The following is a 26,202-nucleotide window of genomic DNA, read 5'->3' on the forward strand; positions in this document are numbered from 1 at the left end:
AGCCTCAGACTGACTGTAATCTCCGTGTGCTCTTAAGGGAAATTGTACTTTACTGCATGTGTACTTGTAATCCTCCCAATGTGCATGGCCCTCGCTGGTGATAATGATGAGGATTGAGGCTCCTTGATTACTGGGAAAGTGCAGGGGTGTCACAATATATTTAGCTTTTTGACAAGGAATTTATCTTGACTACTGACAATGTTCTGTTGCAGTAGTTACATGAACAAAAGGAAGGCAAGAAAGTGAGAAGGCAACATCAAGCTTTGCCCATGGGACTTGAACTTACAGCCATTCTACATTAAGGTAACATCCCAATGTACATGACCACAGTGCAGAAGGTCTGTCAAGCCACAGACCTTCCATGAGGCTTGAAGGGTGATGGGCTCAAGCCAGGGTGGATCATCTGTAACATGGTATGGTAACTGCTACTGTAAAAGAGACTATTGTTTGCAAAACAAAAGCATATCCTTTTTGTTAACGTAAACCAAATGTATGATTTTGTATACATGAGTTATTTTTATATTTAATGTATACAGCATTGTTGTGATAAAATTCATAGCAATCCTATCTCCTTATGGGGAGTTTCTTGTAAAGGTTTCTGCCTGAATCTATTTAAGGTGGGAAAGAGAGAACGCAGGTTGAGAAAACTGAAAGCAGGTCCAGTGGAGTCTGGAAATACCTGCTTTATGGACAGAGAATCCAGGGCCAGAGCATCGGCTCTGAGATAGCACAAATCTGAAAGCTTGGAGTACCGATGAAAGTCCTAGGATTTAAGATTACATATGAATTGAAGCAGAGATTGTTTTTCTATTAAAAATTGACAGATGTATGTTTAATGCAAATAACAAGCACTAGAAAGAATTCTTTCATTTTGTCAAAACCATAACAATGCTTTATTTTGTTGGAAAGTCATGTTGGTATTTTATGTTTTGAGAACAAACTTCTGTTTTGATAAAAACTTTCAAAGTGCCCCCTGCTTATTTTCTGCACAACTATATTGCTATCTGTCTTAATAGATAGACAGATAGATAGATAGATAGATAGATAGATAGATAGATAGATAGATAGATAGATAGACAGAATTTAAACATGGTGAAAAAAATTGTTGGATGAGTGGACCAAAACATATGCAGCAAACACAAAAATACTTCCAGCACCCTTCCTTAACAATACTATTTTATTTTCAGTGAAGAAATATACATCGAAAAGTTAGGCACTATTGAAACCAGTTTTATATTTATCTATATATATATATATATATATATATATATATATATATATATATATATATATATATATATGGGTCTACTTCATTTGCCCTAACTTCCGATTGACCGACACCCATTTGCCATAGACCAAATGACCAGACTTTCATTTGACCGACACTTCATTTGACCGACAAGTATTATTGGCAAGAAAATGGGATATGCCCCCTTCTCCACTGAAGTGTGACCCTGGAGTTAGAATATATAGTTGGGGGTGTGGGGGGTACACACCCCCATAATGGGGGATGTGGTAGGTGAATCCCCCTACTTAATTTCATATTATATTGTTTAGTTTTGCTTTAATATTGCTTAGTAAAACAAAAGTAAGTGGGGGGATTCACCCCCCACACCCCCCTGAATATATATTCTAACTCCTGGGTTGCACTACAGTGGAGAAGGGTCATATCCCATTTACTTGCCAATAATACTTGTCGGTCAAATGAAGTGTCAGTCAAATGAAGTGACGGTCAAATGAAATTTCGGTCAAATGGGGTCGGGCAAATGGGTGTCGGTCAATCGGAAGTTAGGGCAAATGAAGTAAACCCATACATATATATATATATATATATATATATATATATATATTTATATATAAATATATATATATATATATATATATATATATATAAAACTTTTTCCCAGTTTTGTGCATGATGTTGAGTCTAGCTCACATGTCACACTACCAGGTGGCTAGTGCTAGTCATGTAGTGATTGTTCTTCCACCCACACACACATGCTGGCACAATCATACTTACAGTCAATTATATTTATATATATAAATATATTACTATGGGTGTATAACTATACATCGAATTCTCCCAATAAAAATATGCTAAACAATGTAAAAAATGGCAATGTCAATACACAACTGTGCATGCACCAAGAAATAGCCTCAGTGAATGCAAAATTCAAGTTTTTAAAAACTAAGAAGTCCCTGCATACCTCACATCTCCTGCTAATTATATACACTAACTCTGAGATTGCACAAACATGGGGTATGGTAAGATTCCCCATCCCCAGGAATTATTCAGTCTCAGACACCTGCTGACCAGCTGTTCAGTCAATCATAAACAGTTGATTAAACAGCTGTGGACCAAACACACATCTGACCATAATGATGGAATCCATATATATATATATATATATATATATATATATATATATATATATATATATATATGTATATGTTTCATCGAAAGCTCATTGCAGTGAATTTGAATCCATCATGACCAAATCCCTGACAGCTCAAACTACTGAAAACTCATTTCAATGAACCTCATTTCACTGAAGTGAAGTACTGGCACTGTATAGAGTACTGTAAAGCAAGTAAAAAGTATATGCACTTTTCCCCACTGTAGTGCAATCCTGGAGTTAGTAGGTATAGTTAGGGTGGGTTGGGGGTGTGTGGGGTGTAGGCCCCCACCTAATTTGTTTTTATATTATATTTCACAGAGAGTTTCTAAACAATGCATTTTAAACCATAGACATGCATACTTACAACACCAATGAGAATATACAAGAAGACAATATATACATAAACTAAGTGGGGGGGTTATGACCCCCCACACTCTACAATGTGGGGGGCTGTGCCCCCCCACCCCCAACTATATATACTAACTCCAGGATCGCACTACAGCGGGAAAAAGGGCATATACCTTTTACTTGCCTTACAGTACTCTACACAGTGCCAGTACTTTACTGCTGTGAAATGAGATTCGGTGAAATGAGTTTTCAGTAATTTGATCTTACAGCAATTTGGTCAGGGTAAATTGAAATACAGTGAAATGAGCTTTCAATTAAACAAAGTAGACCCATATATATATATATATATATATATATATATATATATATATATATATATATATATATATATGTATATGTATATATATATATATATATAAATATATATATATATATATATATATATATATATATTTATATAGGTTCTATATTACGTGAGCGAACACCTAAACATCAACCGCATAATATCAAAGGCAAAAAACAGCGAACAGCCAAATTAAGCCAGGGAAAGATTTCCCTTGGCCATTCACTGTGTTTTGCCATTTCCTCCACTGTACAGTGATCTTGGAGTTGGTATATTTAGTTAGGTGACTGTAAACTTTTTTTTTTTTTTTGGTGGCCAACAGTTTTCTTTCCTGGCGGCATTCGCTGTTGTGGAGTTCGATATTATCTGGTAGATTTTTAGGTGTTTCCTCACCCAGGCATTCGATCACGTAATATAGATGTATGGGTCTACATCACAAAACCAAAATCCCATTTACCTGACTTTCATATAACCAAGACGACAAAGACAAAAACTCAGAAGACCATCTGCTCAGAACACCGATTTTCAACTCCAGGTAAGTAACCTCTTAGCCAAACAAACTAAAATAAATAAATAAATAAATAAATAGATAAAATGGAAGCAAATTAATCCTACCCATACTGGGAGCTGTGCCCCCCACACACTCCTAACTAAATATACCAATTCCGAGATTACACTACCATGGAAGTAAGGGGCAAAGTTAAACATGTTAAATGAACAAAAGAAGGTCTAAATGAAGCAAAACACCGGTAACCAAAAAATAAATAAAACAAATAGACCCAAAACGGGCAGATAAACTCCATTTTAATGACAGGAGCAGAAAACAGGAAGTCCCAAAACTAAGTGGTTTCACCATTAAAATATGGCTTCTTCAGAGTTACATGGGATACAAACAACTGCAAAACCAACAAATCAATTCATGTGATGTCACATTGAATTAGTTTTTTTAAAAAACACACACAGTTAATAAAGGTAAATAAAACCTTCAATTTTCTCCAGAAAACACAAAACAACACTTTTGCAGCTTATATAACCATATGATTAAAAAAACATATATATTATATATGTGTAATAGATGTGTTATTGAAATGTCAATAAATAAAATGCAGTTAATGAATTAATTAAAATAACCCTTGCCCTTTCTTTTAAAATGGGTAAACCTGCAATGTTGTCATTCAAGCCTGGGGGGATGTGGCATCAAGCCCAATTTACCATTTTATCTCCATAATTTCTACTTTTAATTTATCATCCCCTCGCCTTTCACATGGTAGCACCTTGTCTATCGCAAAAAGATGAACTTGTTAAAGTTAGTGTAGGTTATACTGTGCATGTATAGAACATCGTGTTGATTTTTAGATTTTATTGCCCTCACATGTTCTGCTATTCTATCGCTTAATCTACGTATAGTCTTGCCCACATGGAAATTGTGGCAGCTCGTGCATGCAGCAATATGCATTAACATAGTAGTGTTGCAGCTGCACCTTCCTAGGCAAGATAAAGTACGTTCAAATCCATGATTGGAAACGTAAGGGCCATCATTGATATATCTGCAAAACTTACATGCTCCACGCTTAAGCATTATAGACCTTTGTCTGCTCCATTTCGAATCCTCAAGAATATTTTTAATATTCCTTCCTCTGCTATAAACAATCTTTGGCTTGTGCTCCAAGATATTCTTACTGGATTAATTGAGACCAAGCTGCCATGCATTGTTGATGGCTATCAATAGTGGTGCAGCACAGTGATTATATCTCAAAATCAGGGCACTAACGTTACTCCTCTCCTTGTTTGTAGTTTTCTTCACTATTTTAGAACACAGAATAGGCTGAAATACAGGACTTCTCTTATTAAGAATTTCATGCCTAACTTTCAATAATAGTTTTAGGGGGTACTCCCTTTCCAAAAACGTCCCTACTAGTTTATATAACTCCTCTATAAAGGTGTCATTGTCACTCACTAGTCTTGACAATCTAACCATCTGACCCCTAATAATTCCCTTCTTTTGATGAAAGGGCTGACAACTGTCAAAATGTAACACAGAATTAGAAAACATTTTCTTCCTGTATATGTTACTATGTAAAACTCCCCTTTTCTGGTTAGATGGTTATCCAGAAAGTTAGTTTCATCCAGGTGTCATGAACTAGTAAACTTAAGGAATGGGGTGGTGTTGTTCAAAAAATCAACAAACTTTGTAGCCTTAAGCTCATTACCTTGCCACAAAATCAGAATATTGTCCAAAAACCTATTATATAAAAGGGTCTTGGACATAAATTCTGAAGTAAATATAAAAGTTTCTTCCCAATGCAAAAGCCCTAAATTGGAAAATATGGGAGCACACTTTGCTCCCATGGCTACCCCAGATGTTTGGTGGTATATCTCCCACTCAAAACTAAGAACATTGTTCTGTATTTTAAGTTCCATAAGGTCCACCAGAATGTTTATCCTTGTTTTGTCAATTACTTTGCTTCTCAATAAACTCTCACAAAAGAAATGCAACCCTTCCTCCTGAGCAGTAATAGAAACTAAATTAATTACATCCACTGTAAGAAAAGAAAAGGTATCAGATACTCTAATAGCTCTAAAGTGATCAAAACAATGCCAAGAGTCCCTTAGTATATGTTTTGCCTCACCCACAACCTTATTAGTCATCTCATCCACAAAGGAAGCAAGGGGTTCCATTTTAAATCCCCTAACCGAAACATTAGCTCTAAATGGCGGGTTACTGGGACACTTATGAATCTTGGTGACCCCAAAAATCTTTCTCATCTATAGCTCCCTGAAAGAGTGCATCCAGTAGGTATAAATCGATCTTGGCATGTGCGCTATTAATTTTGTTCTTAGTAGCCCTACTGTAAGTGAGGGGGTCATTGAAAATTTCACGCATCTTAAACACATAGTCATAATGAGATATGATTACTAGCTCCCAGACCAGTAAGAATATCTTGGGGCACAAGCCAAAGATTGTTTATAGCAGAGGAAGGAATATTAAAAATATTCTTGAGGATTCTAAACGGAACAGACAAAGGTCTATAATGCTTAAGTGTGGAACATGTATGTTTTGCATAAAATGGGGGATATAGTATATTGTATTGAAGGGAAGTGATGTATACTAGAAGATGATTGGCTAGGCGTTTCTATTTAGACTGTTGTTAGTAGCAGTATTTTATTCTGATGAAGTCATTCATTTGACGAAAGTGCTTAATACTGCTTGGAGTGGTTTTTTTTGTGAAATTTAAGCTATTTCTTGGATTGTCATTCATTTTGGCTCAGCAGTTATAAAGTGATATAATAATTTGGAGTCGCTCCTTGTTTCACAACAGCTGCTAGCAATTCATTCAGTTTGTGTACTGTGTTTGCATTCCTAGTTTGTTGTCATGGAAGGAAGGGAGCAGTTGTGTGGCACTAGCGATGTTGATTTGCCGACTATTCTTCGGTCTGTTTCTACATTAACATCAACGGTTGCTTAAATTTCGAGGAAGGTGGACAAACTTAGGAGTGATTCCATGCCATTTAATCAAAGAGCACTGCTGAATACGCAGCCATCAACTTTAAATTCATCTTTTATTACTCCTGCTCAAAGAACGGGTTGCCACAGTGACGTGGAAGGGGGCGGGTCTGACATTAGCTGCTCCAGTCGTGGTCAACAGACACAGAGCATCAATGTGGCATGCCAAGAAGAGAACTTTAATGTTTCATTTGAACACTGGTTAAAAACGGAGTTTGGATTTAACCAAACTCATAGTAACAGCATTGGGAATCAAGGAACATTGGATCAGCAATTATTTAACTTTAAAGGGTTGCTATCCAAATATAAAAAACTGCAGCTCGAAAATGAGTATTTGACTGAATGTACTAAATGCGAGCAGGTGCCGAAAGGACTACCCATATGGAAATACCCCACTGGCCTTCAGAAGGACTCACATCTTCATAAAGAACTGGTGCAGTTCTTTAACAGGCAAGGATGTTAATTGCTACAAATATTAATAGTGGACAATAATAGAAAAATGTCCTTGCTGTTAAGGGACATTAATCAGTTGGACTCAAGCATTAAGAATGATTTATTGTTTGATTTGAAAATAATTGAGTTTAATGCTGTATTTAATAATGTGAATATGGAACTTTTAGAATTAAAAATAGGAAAGAAAGGAAGTTATTAAGGGGCAAATTAGAGTATGAAGAGAGTAAAGCTTACCCTGAACCACCGAGGGGGCAACAGAGTCCAAATAGGGAAAGTAATGTAATGTCTATAGAAAGGCATGATACACATGTATATGAACAAGACAATGTTGAGCCTGAATCCCCTTTAGAACAACCTCCTTTATGGAGATCAGAGAGGTTGTTGTATCAGAGACAGGGGAGGCAGGAGTACTACAAGTATGGGAACAACTCATGGGGTGGCACGTGGAGGGGAAGATGGGGCTCATACCGGAGATGAATATTGACAATGGTATCAATAGTGATTATAGTGAATATAGTGTGGTACACAATAGGATAGGTGATTTTAGTATTTATAATTACAGCCAGGCCCGAGTAGACACTAATTGGGCAGATTTGTTATCTAAAGGTATGAATTTTGTACCATTAAAAAAGGGGAGACTAGTCGACTCTATTTTGCAACTAAAGCTTTTTACAAGAAAATTGAATCTAGCTTTAAATTTTCAAAATCATAATATGACCATTGAGCATTTGAATTCTCGGAGACCTAGTATTTTTTCAACCCCGTCTCACCCCTTAGTACAACATTTTGAAAATTTATGCGAAACTGATATTAGGAAACTATTAGACAAAAAGAACAATAGGACTGACAGTTATAATCTTGAAAGTAAGGAAGTTATTCTGTTAAAAGATATTCTTGAACAGCGTGACATTAGGTTAATGAAGCCGGATAAAGGTGGGGGCTTGGTTATAATGAATGTGAATGATTACAACAGTAAAATGTTTGAAATACTGTATAGTGAGGTATACCTGGAAGTCTTTCGAAATGAAATGAATATAGCCTACTGTAATATAGATCTAGAATTGGAACAGTTACCCCTTAATGGGCAAATTTCTATACAGACTTATAATTACTTGTTAACAGTACATCCTAGAACACCGACAATTTTTGGTATACCAAAAATACATAAATCCATTTCTAATCCACCTTTATGACCTATTGTGGATGCCAAGGCCTCCAAAACTTATAGTCTTGCTAAATTCATTGACAGCAAGGTTAAAAATGTACTAGACAATCATAGTACAATGATAAAAGATCCATGGGACTTTCTTATAAAAATTCAACACAGTATGTTTAATAAGAACCTTATCTTGGCTTCTATTGATGTGTGTGACCTATTTTCAGTCATACCGCATCAAATAGGCCTTGAATGGTTTTATGACTACCTATGCACTAATTCTACATTTAATCATGAGACCGTCTTAACCATTTGCTCATGTATGGAAATTGTATTAGACAATAATTTGGTCACCTTTGAAGGACATCTTTTTAAACAGAAACAATGAGTTGCAATGGGTGTGTGCTGTGCTCCAGGTTTTGCAAACATTGTCTTAGCACAATGGGAGGACTTGTTTGTATTTAATTCAGGATTTAGGGCTTCATGGGTATTGTATGGGCGATACCTTGATGATATTGTCCTTTTCTCGAATGGCAGTGAAGAAGATTTGGAAAAGTTTTTTTCCTATATTAATGGTACAACTGGTTTTCTTAAATTTACTATAAGTACAGATTTGGATTTTGTCAATTTTCTGGATGTTACCATTAGAAAGGACTATATTAATAATTGTTTCATCTCTCAATTATATAGAAAACCAACATATTCCAATTCATTACTGCACTTTGCAAGTGCACACCCATTGCACCAAAAGAAAGCCCTTGTCAAAGGTCAGTATGTGAGACTGGCTAGAATGGCCTCTGATTTTGACGATTTTTTGAGGGAATGTGAAATAATGAAAAATATGTTTTGTAGGAGAGGTTACCCTGAAACTTTTGTCACTGACATATTTAATGGAGTTCAAAATAAGAGAACTAGTGGTCACTTTTCCTCCCTACTAGCTCAGGTTAACATTGGAGGTCAGGAGAATCAAAATCAAAATAGATTGATAGATTTTGGTTGTGTATTTACCCTAATGTTTTCTTGTAATTTTTAGGATATTAGAAATATTATTTTTAAATACTGGAAAATATTTAAGGTGGACCTTGATGTACAGGCCAAAGTTGGTATTAAACCCAAAGAAGTTTACAAGAAGGACACTTCATTGAAAAGATTATTTGAAATAATAAAATTTGATGCACGACAGGGGGGGTACTTTCAAATGTGGAAGATACACCCGATGCCCTTATGCTATGAATACAGAGAAAATGAAACTCAGAAATTTTGGATATATTACTAATATGAAGAAAATGTATTGTTATAGCAAGGGAGTGGTCTATTTGGCATTATGTATGCAATGTGAAAGTTACTATCTGGGAAAGACCAAGAATGCCCTTAGGACCAGAATATATCAGCATTTATATGATATTAAGCATAACAATGAAAATAATGTGTTATACAAGCATATTTGTAATAAACCTAGTAATTTCTTTTCATTCTTTATATTGGAACAGGCTGATATGGGACCATGGGGGGGGGGGCAGTAGATGACTATTTAGAGTTTATTGAGCTTAAGTGGCAAATTAGACTAGACGCATATCATGCACCAGGTTTGAATGATAGGATTTCTATGTCTTCGGTGTTGAAGGTAGGCTCTATGTTTTTATTATGATTAGGGTGGAAGTCACCCTTTCAAATTGTTTAATATTATTTTTTATGCAACAATCTATAGATATGTTTTAATAATATCTATATTTTAAAGTATTGGTAATATAATGGGGGATATAGTATATTGTATTGAAGGGAAGTGATGTATACTAGAAGATGATTGGCTAGTGGTTTCTATTTAAACTGTTGTTAGTAGAAGTATTTTATTCTGATGAAGTCATTCATTTGATGAAAGCTCTTAATACTGCTTGGAGTGTTTTTTTGTGAAATTTAAGCTATTTCTTGGATTGTCATTCATTTTGGCTCAGCAGTTATAATGTTATTTAATAATTTGGGGTCACTTCTTGTCTCACAACAGCTGCTAGCAATTCATTCAGTTTGTGTACTGTGTTTGCATTAAAAGTAGGAATTATGGAGATAAAATGGTAAATTGGGCTTGATGCCACATCCCCCCCAGGCTTGAATGACAACATTGCAGTTTTACCCATTTTAAAAGAAAGGGCAAGGGTCATTTAAATTAATTGATTAACTGCATTTTATTTATTGACATTTCAATAACACATCTATTACACATATGTAATATATATGTTTTTAATCATATGGTTATATAAGCTGTAAAAGTGTTGTTTTGTGTTTTCTGGAGAAAACTGAAGGTTTTATTTGCCTTTATTAACTGTGTGTTTTTTTTTAAATAATTCAGTGTGACATCACATGAAATGATTGGTTGGTTTTGCTTACATTACTCTATTTAAACCAAGTTGTTTGTATCCTATGTAACTCTGAGAAAGCCATATTTAATGGTGAAACCACTTAGTTTATGGAACTTGCTATTTTCTGCTCGTGTCATTAAAGTTTCTCTGCCCTTTTTGGGTCGGTTTGTTTTTTATTTTTTGGTTACCAGCGGTTTACTTCATTTGGAGCTTGTTTTGTTTGTTTGGTATTTTCAACCCAATTGTCAGGTTGCTCCAGTACTAGTGACACCAGGACTATGGAAGTGGTTATCAGTGAGTTAACTCACTCAGTACAGAAGTTAACCGCATTGTTATTGAGAAATGGAAATACTAGTGCATGTCCTTCTGCTTCAGCCATGCCAACTAGCACACAGGCTGAACTTTTTACTTTGCACTTGCCGTGCATTGATGAGAAAACTGTAACTGACCAATTGAAACAGCAGGAAGAACCTAGGGGGCATGATTTTAGTGAATGGCTATGTACACCTGTGGATTGTTTCTCAAACTTGAATGGGGTGATAGATGACAGGCCAACACTGAAATGATAGTTGGAAACCTTTGAAAAAAATGTGTTTCGGGTGTCACTTTTATTAAAACAGGTGCCCAAAGGACTGCGCATAGGGAAGTTGCCTATGGGCATTAATTTGGGCTCTTCTGTGTACCAGGAGCTGGTTGAATTGTTTAACAAAACAGGATTGGACATGTTGGATATAATTATCAGAAACAATACAAGTAAGTTGACTGAAATGGAGAAAGAAATGAATGTATTAAACCAGAACATAGTCAGTGGTCTTTTGTTTTCTGAATATATGCACAATTACAGTCAAGTGCTTAATGATTTAGACAAGTTTGTTAAAAATAATGTTAACACCAAATGTAAAAGACTCATTGGGGACTCTAATGACTACCAAAAAAAGCTGGCTTATCCAGTGGATCACAACAAAAATAGCAAAAAGGCTAACCTGGTTGGCAGTGATGGTGCATGACATAGGGACACCAGTGATGACATTGTCAGTGATTTGGATGCACCATATGATGATTATGAAGGTTTTTTAGATCAGAACTCCGAACGCAGGAGGTCAGAGCATTTGAAGAACTTGGGGAAGGGCAGTCCATGTTACCAACAGAATGCTGGACATTACCATCGGAATGTTTATTATAACAACAGCAGGGCTCAAAGGGGGAAAAAGAAGACATTTTGAGTGTTAAGTGATTTATCACTAACTGGTTTTGACTTGGAATATGGCACTGTTCTTGGTTGTAATACTCCTGATGACTGTGTGATGTGTGACATCTCAAAGAAAAATTATTTTACAATTTACAATTTTAGTGATTTCACACAATGACACTTATTACAGTTTATTTAGTAAAGGTTTTACTTTTGTTCCTTGTTTTGTTTGGATGTGGCAGATGTTGTTATTAGTTCAAAAATGTTCACTAGACAACTGAATCTTAAACTGTTTTTTAATGGCCGTACTGGCAACCAAGGGGCTACAAACCTGCAGAGGAAAAGTTTGTTTACTCCCCCAAATAATGTGGATGTTATGTTATTTGAAAAACTGTGTGAGAATGAGTTAAGAAAAATTCTTAAAAACAATAAGTATGAACATGACTACCTCCATAATGAAGAGAGAAAAGCATTATATGATCTATCTAGGAACAGCGATATGCGAATTATGAAGTCTGGCAAAGGAGGGGGCCTAGTAATCATGTCTCATTTTGACTATGTGTTTAAGATGTGTGAAATTCTCAATGACCCCCTCACTTACAGTAGAGCTACTAAGAATGAAATTAATAGGGCATATGCCAAGATCAATTTATAACTACTGGGTGCACTTTTTCCGGGAGCTATAGATGAGAAAGAGTTCAGGTTTCTCACAATAGGACATCCTGTCAAACCAGTGATTTTTGGGATCCCCAAGATTCATAAGTGTCCTAGTAACCCACCATTTAGACCTGTTGTTGTGACTAGGAGATCTAAAACAGAACCCCTTGCTTCCTTTGTGGATGAGATAAATAATAAGGTTGTGGGTGAGGCAAAAGATATACCAAGGAACTCTTGGCATTGTTTGGATTGACTTAGAGCTATTGGGGTATCTGATACCTTTTCTTTTCTTACAGTGGATGTAATTAATTTATTTTCTATTATACCCCAGGAGGAGGGGTTGCATTTCTTTCGTGAGAGTTTATTGAGAAGCAATGTAATTGACAAAACAAGGATAAACATCCTGATGGACCTTATGGAACTTATACTACAGAACAACTTTCTTAGTTTTGAGGAGGAGATTTACCACCAAACATCTGGGGTAACCACGGGAGCAAAGTACGCTCCCATATTTTCCAGTTTAGTATTTTTGCATTGGAAAGAATCTTTTATCTTTCCTTCAGAATTTATGTCCAAGATCCTTTATCACAATAGGTTTTTGGACAATATTCTGATTTTGTGGCAAGCTAATGAGCTTGAGTCTACAAAGTTTATTGATTTTTTGAACAACACTACCCCATTTCTTAAGGTTACTAGTTCATGGCACCCGGATGAAACTAACTTTCTGGATATCCATCTAATCAAAGGGGAGTTTTACATAGTAACATATACAGGAAGAAAACTTTTTCTAATTCTGTATTACATTTTGACAGTTGTCAGCCCTTTCATCAAAAGAAGGGAATTATTAGGGGTCAGATGGTTAGATTGTCAAGACTAGTGAGTGACAATGACACCTTTATAGAGGAGTTATATAAACTAGTAGGGACGTTTTTGGAAAGGGAGTACCCCCTAAAACTATTATTGAAAGTTAGGCATGAAATTCTTAATAAGAGAAGTCCTGTATTTCAGCCTATTCTGTGCTCTAAAATAGTGAAGAAAACTACAAACAAGGAGAGGAGTAACGTTAGTGCTCTGATTTTGAGATATAATCACTGTGCTGCACCACTATTGATAGCCATCAACAATGCATGGCAGCTTGGTCTCAATGAATCCAGTAAGAATATCTTGGGGCGTAAGCCAAAGATTGTTTATAGCAGAGGAAGGAATATTAAAAATATTCTTGAGGATTCTAAATGGAGCAGACAAAGTTCTATAATGCTTAAGCATGGAGCATGTAAGTTTTGCAGATATATCAATGATGGCCCTTACATTTCCAATCATGGATTTGAACGTACTTTATCTTGCCTAGGAAGGTGCAGCTACAACACTACTATGTTAGTGTATGTTGCTACATGCACGAGCTGCCACAGTTTCCATGTGGGCAAGACTATACGTAGATTAAGCGATAGAATAGCAAAACATGTGAGGGCAATACAATCTAAAAATCAACACGATGTTCTATACATGCACAGTATAACCTGCACTAACTTTAACAAGTTTATCTTTTTTGTGATAGACAAGGTGCTACCATGTGAAAGGGGAGCGGATGATAAATTAAAAGTAAAAAGTATGGAGATAAAATGGTAAATTGGGCTTGATGCCACATCCCCCCAGGCTTGAATGACAACATTGCAGTTTTACCCATTTTAAAAGAAAGGGCAAGGGATATTTAAATTAATTCATTAATTGCATTTTATTTATTGACATTTCAGTAACACATGTATTACACATATATAACATATATGTCTTTTAATCATATGGTTATATAAGCTGTAAAAGTGTGTTTTGTGTTTTCTGGAGAAAACTGAAGGTTTTATTTCCCTTTATTAACTGTGTGTGTTTTTTTTTTTAAAAAACTAATTCAATGCGACATCACATGAAATGATTGGTTGGTTTTGCTTATATTATTCTATTTAAACCAAGTTGTTTGTATCCCATGTAACTCTGAGAAAGCCATATTTTAATGTTGAAACCATTTAGTTTATGGGACTTGCTGTTTTCTGCTTGTGTCATTAAAGTGGAGTTTCTCTACCCATTTTGGGTCTGCTTGTTTTTTATTTTTTGGTTACAAAGTTCAACATGTTGGCCAAGTGGTTACTTGTCTGGAGATAAAATTTGTTATTTTGAGCGGTCGGTCTTCTTAGTTTTCGGCTTTGTCATCTCGGTTCTATGAAATTCGGGTAAGTGGGATTTCAGTATTGTGAAGTAAACCTAAATACACACACACACACACACACACACACACACACACACACACACACACACACACATATATATATATATATATATATATATATATATATATATATATATATATATATATATATATATTTGTATGGGTCTACTACCATAGATCAAAATTACACTATTTCGAAATATGATAGTAGTATCCCACTAACGCAAAGTGCACTTCAACAAAAGTGCATTTTTGCGAAAGTCACTAGAATAAAGGGTTAGGGCTTGGGTAATGGATAGTGGATAGCTAGTAGGGCTATACACTATCCTTAACCCATGCCCTAACCCTAAGGTCCATGGCTACTGCACCACAGTGCAGGAAATTGTATTTCCTCCACTGAGCAGTAGTAACGGATCTGTTTCCTGTACTGTGGTACAGTAGTCACAGACCTTAGGGTTAGGGCTTTGGTTAAGTATAGTTTATAGCCCTACTAGCTATCCACTATCCTTAACCCGAGCCCTAACATGAAGGTTTGTCACTACTGCACCACAGTGCAGGAAATGTCCTGTTTGACTTAGTGACTTTCACGAAAGTGCACTTTCACTGAAGTGCATTTTCTCATTAATGGAACACTACTATCATATTTCAAAATAGTGTAATTATCTACGGTAGTAGACCCAGATATATATATATATATATATATAGATATATATATATATATATATATATATATATATACATACGTGTGTGTGTGTGTGTGTGTGTGTGTGTGTGTGTGTGTGTGTGTGTGTGTGTACATAAAGTGTTGATTAAACATAGTTAGCAGTATACTAATATATTGAATGGTACAATTTTCAAAATCAATGCTCATTTCATAAAAAGGTGCTGACAATCCTTGTTTTATTTTGTAAGGTGCTGCTGGAGCACCTTGAGGGTATGATTTGTAATATTTTTAGAAGTTTTGGCTCTTATTTGCCATTATAACATGGGTTTTCTGCAATGTCTGAGGAAAGCATTGGAGCTGTCTACCAAGCAATAGCTGAGACCTTACCTTCCAAGTGTACCTCATTACAAGGAGTGTCCCTTATTTTGAGTTTTAAATGTCAGTGTACCTCATTGTTCCACATTGAAAGGGTCTGTCACACATTCAGTGTTAATATATTTTTTAACGTTTATCAATGCTAAACATCGCAGAATCATATTAACTCATCTCAAGAATGTTTTAAATAAGTATAAACTAACACATTTTAACCATCCTGAGAGCTTCCTAGCTGAAATTGTTAGAAACTGTCAGTGTTTCACATTCTGCCCATTTGTTCCACATTATGAGACCTGGTGTCCCACATTCTGGAGATGGAAGGTTGACAGCTATGGTGATGACTTTATTTTCTGTACAAGATCAAAGTTCATTGGGGATATAGAATTCCCTTTCCCTGCTACTATGTAATTTCTTGGGTGGTATAATTAAAGTAACAGTAGTGAGTGTTGGGGCAGTTTCCCTCCTGTGAAAAAAAAAACAGGAAATATGTTTGTGCCTTTATAACACCAAACAAGATTCAGCAAGGATAAATGAGCTGTTGGTAAAATAATTCAAAAATATATCATAAAACATCCAACAGACCAAACAATGTTATAGGAAGTCACGACTTCAGTTCCGTTTAAAAGCTGAAATATCTTTTATTCATAAGGTAAGTGCTTTCATGGTGTCACCACCACTTCTTCAGACCATAACAGAGAACAATACTTCACAAAACATATATATATATATATATATATATATATATATATAAACTCTCTCCCATTAATTCAAATGGACCAATGACAAATTTCAGTACATTTAACATTCTTAAAGACATACAAACATAAAATATCATACTGCCAATATTCTGTAAGTAGAATCACTTGAATATCATATCATTCACTACTGTACAAACTGTAAAAACCAAATAAATTTTCTTATCATCCTAACTAATAGTATAAAAACTAAAAAATTCATAAAAAATATACCTAGCAAAAAATGTATTATTATGACAAAAAATTAATGGTGAAACCACTTAGTTTATGGGACTTGCTGTTTTCTGCTTGTGTCATTAAAGTGGAGTTTCTCTGCCCATTTTGGGTCTGCTTGTTTTTTTTATTTTTTGGTTACAAAGTTCAACATGTTAGCCAAGTGATTACTTGTCTGGAGTTGAAATTTGTTATTCTGAGCGGTCGGTCTTCTTAGTTTTTGGCTTTGTCATCTCGGTTCTATGAAAGTTGGGTAAGTGGGATTTCAGGATTGTGAAGTAAACCTAAAGATATATATATAGGGATCTACTACCATAGATCGAAATTACACTATTTTGAAATACGATAGTAGTATCCCACTAATGCAAAAGTGCACTTCAACGAAAGTGCATTTTCGCAAAAGTCACTAGAACGAAGGGTTAGGGCTTGGGTAATGGATAGTGGATAGCTAGTAGGGCTCTCCCCTATCCTTAACCCATGCCCTATCCCTAAAATCCATGGCTACCACACCACAGTGCAGGAAATTGTATTTCTCCACTGAGCATTAGTTATGGACCTATTTCCTGTACTGTGCTGCATTAGTCACGGACCTTAGGGTTAGGGCCTGGGTTAAGGATAGTGGATAGCCCTACTAGCTATCCACTATCCTTAACCTGAGCCCTAACACAAAGGTCCATCACTACCACACCACAGTGCAGGAAATGTCCTGTTCGACTTAGTGACTTTCACGAAAGTGCACTTTCGCGTTAATGGGACACTACTATCGTATTTCAAAATAGTGTAATTTCGATCTACGGTAGTAGATCCATATATATATATATATATATATATTTATATATACGTGTGTGTGTGTGTGTGTGTGTGTGTGTGTGTGTGTGTGTACACAAAGTGTTAATTAAATATAGTTAGCAGCATACTAATATATTGAATGGTACAATTTTCAAAATCAATGCTCATTTCATAAAAAGGTGCTGACAATCCTTGCTTTATTTTGTAAGGCGCTGCTGAAGCACCTTGAGGGTATGATTTGTAATATTTTTAGAATTTTTGGCTCTTATTTGCCATTATAACGTGGGTTTTCTGCAATGTCTGAGGAAAGCATTGGTGCTGTCTGCCAAGCAATAGCTGAGACCATACCTTCCAAGTGTACCTCATTACAAGGAGTGTCCCTTATTTTGAGTTTTAAATGTCAGTGTACCTCATTGTTCCACATTGAAAGGGTCTGTCACACATTCAGTGTTAATATATGTTTTAACATATTTCAATGCTAAACATCGCAGAATCATATTAACTCATCTCAAGAATGTTTTAAAGAAGTATAAACTAACACATTTTAACCATCCTGAGAGCTTCCTAGCTGAAGTTGTAAGAAAGCTGTCAGTAAGTGTTTCACATTCTGCCCATTTGTTCCACATTATGAGACCTGGTGACCCACATTCTGGAGATGGAAGGTTGACAGCTATGGTGATGACTTTATTTTCTGCACAAGATCAAAGCACATTGGGGATATAGAATTCCCTTTCCCTGTTACTATGTAATTTCTTGGGTGATATAATTAAAGTAACAGTAGTGAGTGTTGGGACAGTTTCCCTCCTGTGAAAAAAAAAAAACAGGAAATATGTTTGTGCCTTTGTTGGCAAGACTGGGATTTAAGTCGCCATTTTCATCAGAGGCCTGGGGTGAAAAGCTCCAAATAATTTACAAAACATTTAAGTGCAATAATTTTACATTCTTCAAAAATAAAACAAAAACATCTGCAGTTTAAATAATTACTGCAAATTAGGAATAATATAAAAACTTTGGTTAAGAATCAATATGAGATATATGACAGTCATTTAACATTTAGAAAACTTTTAGACAGTTTGTAGAGATATTAAAGGTAAGTTAGTCTAATACAAATAGGAATTGCAATATGATGTGAGGTAGAAACAGGCTTATGATATATTTAGAGAGAAATTCAAGGAAGATCATTAAATAGCAGTAAAGAAGTAAATGAAGAAGGGAGAGTAAGGAGGTATAATGAATGAAAATGTACTTGTTCACATTTAGAGAAATAGTTTATCCTGGTTTTGAGCAAGAGCAGAGCCAGATATTAACTAGGAAGAAGTCTTTGGTTTTGAAAGATGAAAGGGAGGCTATAGACCTGATGGACATGGGTAAAAAGATTCAAGCCTTAGTAGCCTTGTATGACTATAGACAATGGCCAGCAGATTTGCTAGCTTTGCAGACAGGGAGGAGTTTGTGGTCACTGGATCAGAAAGACTGACTGGAGACATATTTGTGTAGAATTTTTATTAGTAATAGATAGACAGATGGATGCTAGATAATTCTATAGTTGTGTATAGTTGATGTGGCAGTTCTGACCACATTAAGCTTTTCAGTGGTATACAGTGGTGGGTTCTGAAAGGGGTGTGTGCTGCAAATTTAACAACTTTGTTATAGAATTCTTCACGTTTTAATTTTTGTGAAGCCTAGAAGATAGTAAGGATGGGAGTACCATAAATAAGAGCGGGGAGGAGATAAGTAGTGGCAAGTGTAGTTTTAGTTGCATTGGTGAAAATGTTTTTGGCTCTGTAGAGCATCCCTAGTTTTTGATGAGTTTTCTTATACAATTTTGTAAATGTAGGTTGACTGTGTGATTATCATTCACTGATCCCTCTAATAGTTTGCTATGAGAAGTGACTCTGATAGTTGTATTATCAAAAGAGGGGACTTCAAATTGTGTTTAATCATGAGAGAGGGATTTGGGGGAAAAAGTAGTAGTTTGGTCTTTTTTGCATTGAGCTTGAGTTGTGAGTTATGAAGCCATGTTTCAGTGGCTGTTAAAGGTTCCTAAGTAATTGTTTGGAGGTGTACCATGTTGTCAGATGTGCAAATGAAAGTAGAATAATGTGCATACTGGATTAGGGTGGCGTGTTGTGTGGAACTATAGAGGGTGTTGGTAAAATGTTAAAGAGAAGGGGACCAAGGATAGAGCCTTGTGGTATACTGGTGGTGACTGGGAGGTAAGGAGAGAATGTGGAGTGCCATTTTACTGACTGACACCTATTAGACAGGAAACTTTTGAACCACAGAAGGGTGGACTGAGAGAGATCTAATGAGGCTATATGAAGTAGAAGTTTGCTTTGGCAAACTTTGTTGAAGGTTTTAGAGAAGTCTAGAAATATGGAAGAGACTAGTTTGCCATTATCTCTAGCTTTATTGACAGTATCTATATAGGTTAGAAGGGCAGTGTTAGTACTACGGGAAGAATGGATGATGCATAGCTTTTTCCAGAGAGAAGGAATGTGGAATTCCTGGACTAACCTATTTACAAGGATTGAGACAGGATAGGGAGTGCTATTGGCTGCTATTTTTAGGTACTCACTTGGAAAGTCATCAGATGAAGAAGAGCATGGTTTAAGTTTGTTTAAGAGTAGTTTTATATAGGATGGTGTCACAGGTTTGAAGGTGAAAGTGGATGTGGTGATATGTGACTGTTGGGCAGGGTTAGGATTAGATATTGAGGAATCCTTGGTTAAAGATGCTATACTATCTAAAAAGAAAGAGGTGACCTGTATTGCAGTTTGAAGTGGTAAGTTATTGGCAGAGGAGTTCGAGTTGAATTTTTGCCCGGAATATTAGATTTTTTTTTAATGGATGCCCAACATTTTTTGGGTTAAGTTTAGTATCATTCTGAAAGTTATTATAGTATAGTTTTTAGATTTCATTTATTTGCTTTTTAGTATGATTGCAAAGTATTGTGAAGTTTTCAAGATATTGTGATTAGCATTTTACTATTTTTGGAGATCCAAATTGTGTTATTTGTTTTCAGTCTCTTCCTTCTGGGTCATGCAAGGCTATTTAGGATATTTAGAAACATTGTGTTGAATTCAATTACACCATTGTCCAAGGAGTGGATTTTTTAGGAAGTTCCAGTTAATAGATGATAGTGTAGTAATGAACATTTCTGGATTAAACTTGGAAAGGTTGCATGTTGTTTTATAAATATGCTGGTTAACTGGATGTGAAATGTCTACTCATATAGATTATAAGATGATCACATAGTCTGAAATTGTACTTGTGATGGAATATTTGCTAGGGTCTGGTACTAGAATCCAGTCTAAGAAAATTTGATGTCTTGCTATAATGTTTGGGGCTATTATTTAGTTGTGTGAAACCATATAAGTTCATGTTAGTAATATTTTTTCTTGTGGAAATGTTATGGATATCTAATGTAGGATATCTTCTGATATAGTATTGTTGCCAGAAATGATATAAAGGATGGTAGTACATATTTGTTTATAATTGTTGATTTTGAGAAAAGCAGTAAGAAGCTCTGCTGACCTGAATTTTGCTGTTGGTTTGCTGTAAATAGAAATGTGGTAGGTATAGGGAAATATTAAAGCAATACTGTCACTTTTCCTTTTTATACTGTCATTATGGATGATATTATTGCCAGGAGGTATAACTTCAGAGTAGTTTATGCTGGGTTTAAGACAAGTTTCACTTACAGCAAGAACATCAGGCTTATGTTGGGTAATCCAGGCATATAGTTTAGCAGTTTTATTTCTTATAATTATAAAATTTATTGCAGCAAAAATTAGATCACCAGGTTTGGAGAACAGCTGTTGTTGGGTTACAGAAGTATGTGGGAGAGAATTATCTTTGTGTTCATTATGATACTTGGGTCCAGGATTAGCATGTATATCTCTTCCTAGAAGGATTTTAGCGCACCGGGGAATTATGCATACTTGCTTTACGGAGAGGATTCTTGCACTATATTTTGTTTTGGTTTTAGTTGAAGGGCAATTAATCAGCCTATGTTTGGAATAAAGGTGAGGGCAATATTAAACAGGTTTAATGCAATGTGTTGAGAGTGTAAAGAAGTTTGGATAGGTGGTTGGGACGGAGATGGAGAGATGTTGCGATATATTAGAGTCATGGTAGAATGGAAGATGGCACATTAGGATGAGAAGAATGGAGGATAAGCTGATTAGTAGCATAATTAAGTACAGGAATCTGTATTTTGTGGCTGTCAGGTTGTGGGGAGTAGTAATGATGAAGGAACCAGGAAGTTGCAGGACAGTAGAAGATTTAGTGATGGTGGATGCTGAAAGCTGGATGAGGATAGGTAAGAAGAGAATTACTTTCTATAAAAGAAGAGAGGCAGATTGTCATGGTGTCTTCTCTAGAATGTAAGGAATAGAGGGATGTTAAAGGTTACAGTATAACAATGTAGTCAAAATAAGAACAAATGAGGGTTTATTTGGGAAAAGACAAATATACAATGTGGAATAGATAGGTACTCTTAGGGAGGTAATATTAGGAAGGGTTTTGATTATACATGGATATAGTTCAAAGCAGTATGGGAGGGATAAAGATAGTTGGAAATGGGCCTAAACATTAAATAGAGATAAGGAACTAGGAAATAAAAAAACAGAAGTGTATGTATAGAAGTAGCAAGGTCATTTGGGGAGGATTTTGGAATGAGTCACAACTGAAATGTGTATTTAGGAACTATACTATTAGAGTAAATGATGGGTAGGAATTAGGGGTAAGTTATCATGTATAGTGGACCTAATACTTATACACATTTTAATAGAAAAACATTGTTTACTTTTTTTCTGCAATTTGTTTTAGAATTCAGAAATACTAAAAGTCTGAATAATTGTTAATGTTCCAAGTGAACTATTTCTCCTTTAATCTTAGTTTTTGCTTTAGTTTGGGTTTAACTATTTTCTGTTGTCTTTCTTTAAGTGTTGTAGCTAATGACTATGCACTTTTCTGTGTTCCTTTTGCCGTATTGACAAGTGGTTGAATTGAAATTCTTTGAGCATCAGTTGACCAAAGAAAAAGATGACAAGAAACATAGCACTAATCACTGTTTTCCACAGAAAATCACTACTGGTGCAGTTTCAAACTGTATGCTGGCAGCGATTCCCTTCTTCTGGAACTGTGGACATGGTGTGTGTGTGTGTGTGTGTGTGTGTGTGTGTGTGTGTGTGTGTGTGTGTGTGTGTGTGTGTGTGTGTGTGTATATATATATATATATATATATATATATATATATATATATATATATATATATATATATATATATATTTATATTATATTATATGAAATATATATATATATATATATATATATATATATATTATATGAACATAATGTTTTCTCTCTACAGCCTGCTATAAAAAAACATGACAACAAGGAATTTCCTCCTTATTGGAAGCCTACCTCCACCCAGGAAATCTGCGGCTCAGTTCTCAAAGTGTTTTCTCGCGCCCAAACCTTAAAACTAACTAATCAAAAGGACTGCAGCATATAGGGTGAAACAATTATAAGTTGCATCTCTGCTTAAGTGTCCAAAACTGTCTTTTACTTGCAGTGTGCACGGTAGCAGCCTACTGCAGCCTGCAATCCCCCCCTCACCTCCCTTCCTCCCAGCATTTACTTTTTCCCTCTATCTATCGACTCCTCGCAGAGTAACTACATTATTTTAATACATTTCACCACTAGGTGGCAGAATTACTCCCTTTTTCACTACCATTCCCTGTACCTCAATTCCCTATCCAGTAACATCCTTCACTATAGCATTTTGTGTAATTTTAAGCCTTGCTACAGCATTTTATATGATTTAACTCTTGTCATAACATGTCTGTCCCTAAGCCTATTTTCCCCTGTTTGTTCCTAGAATTTTTCACTTACCAAACCATCCAGCTGCACAATCCCATCTCCAAGCGCCATCTTCACTGATTTTTATTTTGAGGGATTTTCATTTTTGCTTGGCTCTACCCACTCCTTTTGCCCTTCGGGCTCACTCCGCTTCCCTACCCTGTTCCCATTTCCCACCCGTCCGCTCTACCTGTACATTTATAGCTAACCAAGCCCCCCCTCCATACACACACACCCCTTCCAATCACACATAACCTCCAGCAGACTCCAGCCATTTCCAATCTCATTACAACCACCACACACCCATACAACAATGCCTACCTTTTCCTCACAAACTAGAATACTAACTATCCTACTAATCTCCCTCACCCAGCTTACAAACCTCAGTAACACACACCTACCTCACAACCCACATTCCACCACCTCATACTTCCCAAACACATCCCACACATATTCACAAATCTTCCCTGAACTCTATTCTTCCAAACCAACCCTTTTTTCAAACCCACATTACTCCCCACCCCATCCTCCCCACACCATATTCTAAGTTCTAACTAAAAAAAAAAAACACTCTCCCCTTCACAACCATACTTCACTATCCCCCTTACACTACCTCAGTCACATCCTCCTCCATATCTCACTCTTACTTTCAGGTGACATCCACCCTAACCCTGGACCCAGCCCCAAAGTAAATCTCACAAACCAAGCCTCCAAACCCCACAAACCCAAATCAGTCTGCCTGACTACCCTTAATGCACTAAGCCTCAAAAATAAAATTCCCAACCTTCATGCCTGGCTCTCTCACAACCAGCCTGATATAACCAACATCTCTGAGACCTGGCTTAAACCCTCCATGAAAGACAATGAAATCCTCTTTCCAGGCTACCACATCCTATGCAATTAAAGACGTCAGTGGAAAGGAGGTGGAGTAGCTATTATCTACCCTTTCACTCATACCTTTATCCTTACACCAACCCCATCTCAACCTTTGCCAATTCTGAAATGACTATAGACTTTTTAAAACTTAATAACTTCAAATCTATCTACATCTGTTCCAGCTACATCCCACCAGGAGATAATATCAAAACATTAGAAGACACCCTCTCTTGGATTAGCTCCAATATCAAAAATGAAACCTATATCCTTGGTAACATGAACATTAAGTAGCCCCCTTTTAACTTTGATACCTCAACTCATTCAATCAACCTATACAACTTCACCCAACTTATAAACCTTCCAACCAGGCCAAATGAAGATGGTACCTCTGCTACCATCATAGATTGGATATTGACAACACAGCACAACCTTGCCTCAAATACCGTTATACTACCAGACCCTCTCAGCAACCACCTGCCAGCCTTCGTAGACCTCGTACCCTTTCACATAGAAAGGCAACACCAATATACCCAAACCTGCAACCTAGCCTCCTTCAACCCTGAAATATTCTCAGAATCCCTTAAGCACACTGACTGGTCACCTCTAAAAACCCTTCCATTAGACAGTGCAGTATCTTATTTCATCCAAACCTTCCTTACCCTACTAAATAAACCTAGCTCTTCTTAGAACCAAATGAATTAGAACCAGTCCCTGCCCTTGGCTATCCCATGAAACTAAACATATTATACATCAATGAGACAAAACATGGAAACAGTAACAAAAGCAGAAAACTCCCAACTACCTCCTGGAATTTAAACAATTACGTAACCTGCCCAAAAAAATAATAACAAAAGATCGCAAAACCTACTACTGCAAATTCCAATCCATGCACTCAACCAACCCTAAAAAATGTTGGAGTTCCATTTCCTACATTCTGAACTCTGTAAATAAAGACTATCCATGCCCAGATTCTAACCTTACCAGCCTTGAAACTACCATAAAATTCAACTCATTCTTTATAGACTGAATAGCAAAATTATCCTCCTCCTTCTCTGACCCCCCTCCAACCTCACCCCCTCCTGCCCCACACACTCCCCATTCAACCTCCTCCCTCCCCCCTTTCAGCCTTACACCCATTCCCACAAACACAATAAAAAGATCGCTCCTCAAGCTAAAACCATGCCACAATGCACCAGACAATCTACCACAAACCTTCCTCAAACAATCTGCTGAAGCTATAGCCTATCCCATATTGATTCTTATAAATAGATCCATACAAGAATCCTATGTGTCAACCATCTGGTGGCATGCATTCATCATCCCTCTCTACAAAGGCAGTAAAAACATAGACACAACCAATTTCAGACCCATAGCTATACTCTCTCCTCTCTCTCTAAAATACTAGAAAAAACTATCCACTCACAACTCATGCCATACCTAATCCTACACAAACTCCTCTCCCCTACTCAACATGGCTTTTGCCCAAGCCATAGTACCATCACCATCCTCCTATCCTTTCTTGAAACCATCAACCTAGCACGCAACAATGGCAAATATGTATCATCACTGTTTATAGATCTCTCAAAGGCATTTGACACCATCTCCCACTCCTTACTCCTGTCCCAGCTCTCAAACTTGCATCTCTCTCTTCCTGTACCTTTGCCTGGTTCTCTAGCTACCTATCCAAGCACCAGCAAGCTGTCAAATGGAAAGTGTCAACCTCTCCTTTCTTATCAACACTTACAGGAGTTCCCCAAGAATCTGTTCTTGTCCCACTTCTCTTTAACATATTCAGCAACAACTTCCACCACTCCATCCCCGAAGCCTCAGTTATCCAGTACGCAGATGACTCCACCATCATCTGCTCAGCCTCCTGCCCCTCTGAACTGCTACTAAAAACCCAACTAGCCTTCTCCAAAACAGAATCCTGGATGCAATCCAATCACCTAGCCCTAAACACTAACAAAACAAAACTAATGATTTTTACTCCTACCAAAAACTCCACTTTCAACAGAAACGTATTCTCCATTAAAAGCCAGAATA

The 26,202-nt window shown here is 36.3% G+C and overlaps 1 protein-coding gene across 1 annotated transcript in view; it reads left to right on the forward strand.

Moving 5' to 3' along the window:
- The first annotated feature begins 6,593 nt into the window (after positions 1 to 6,593).
- Positions 6,594 to 26,202, forward strand: part of LOC122815812 (extracellular calcium-sensing receptor-like) — a 363,125-nt gene continuing 343,516 nt past the window's right edge. The window contains exon 1 of the mRNA XM_044088617.1: positions 6,594 to 7,045. Coding sequence (XP_043944552.1) covers positions 6,594 to 7,045 — 452 coding nt within the window. The remainder of the gene's footprint in view (positions 7,046 to 26,202) is intronic.

Source organism: Protopterus annectens, chromosome 1.part1, assembly GCF_019279795.1.
Source record: "Protopterus annectens isolate FY-2018-M chromosome 1.part1, PAN1.0, whole genome shotgun sequence".
NCBI classification, from domain to species: domain Eukaryota; kingdom Metazoa; phylum Chordata; order Ceratodontiformes; family Protopteridae; genus Protopterus; species Protopterus annectens.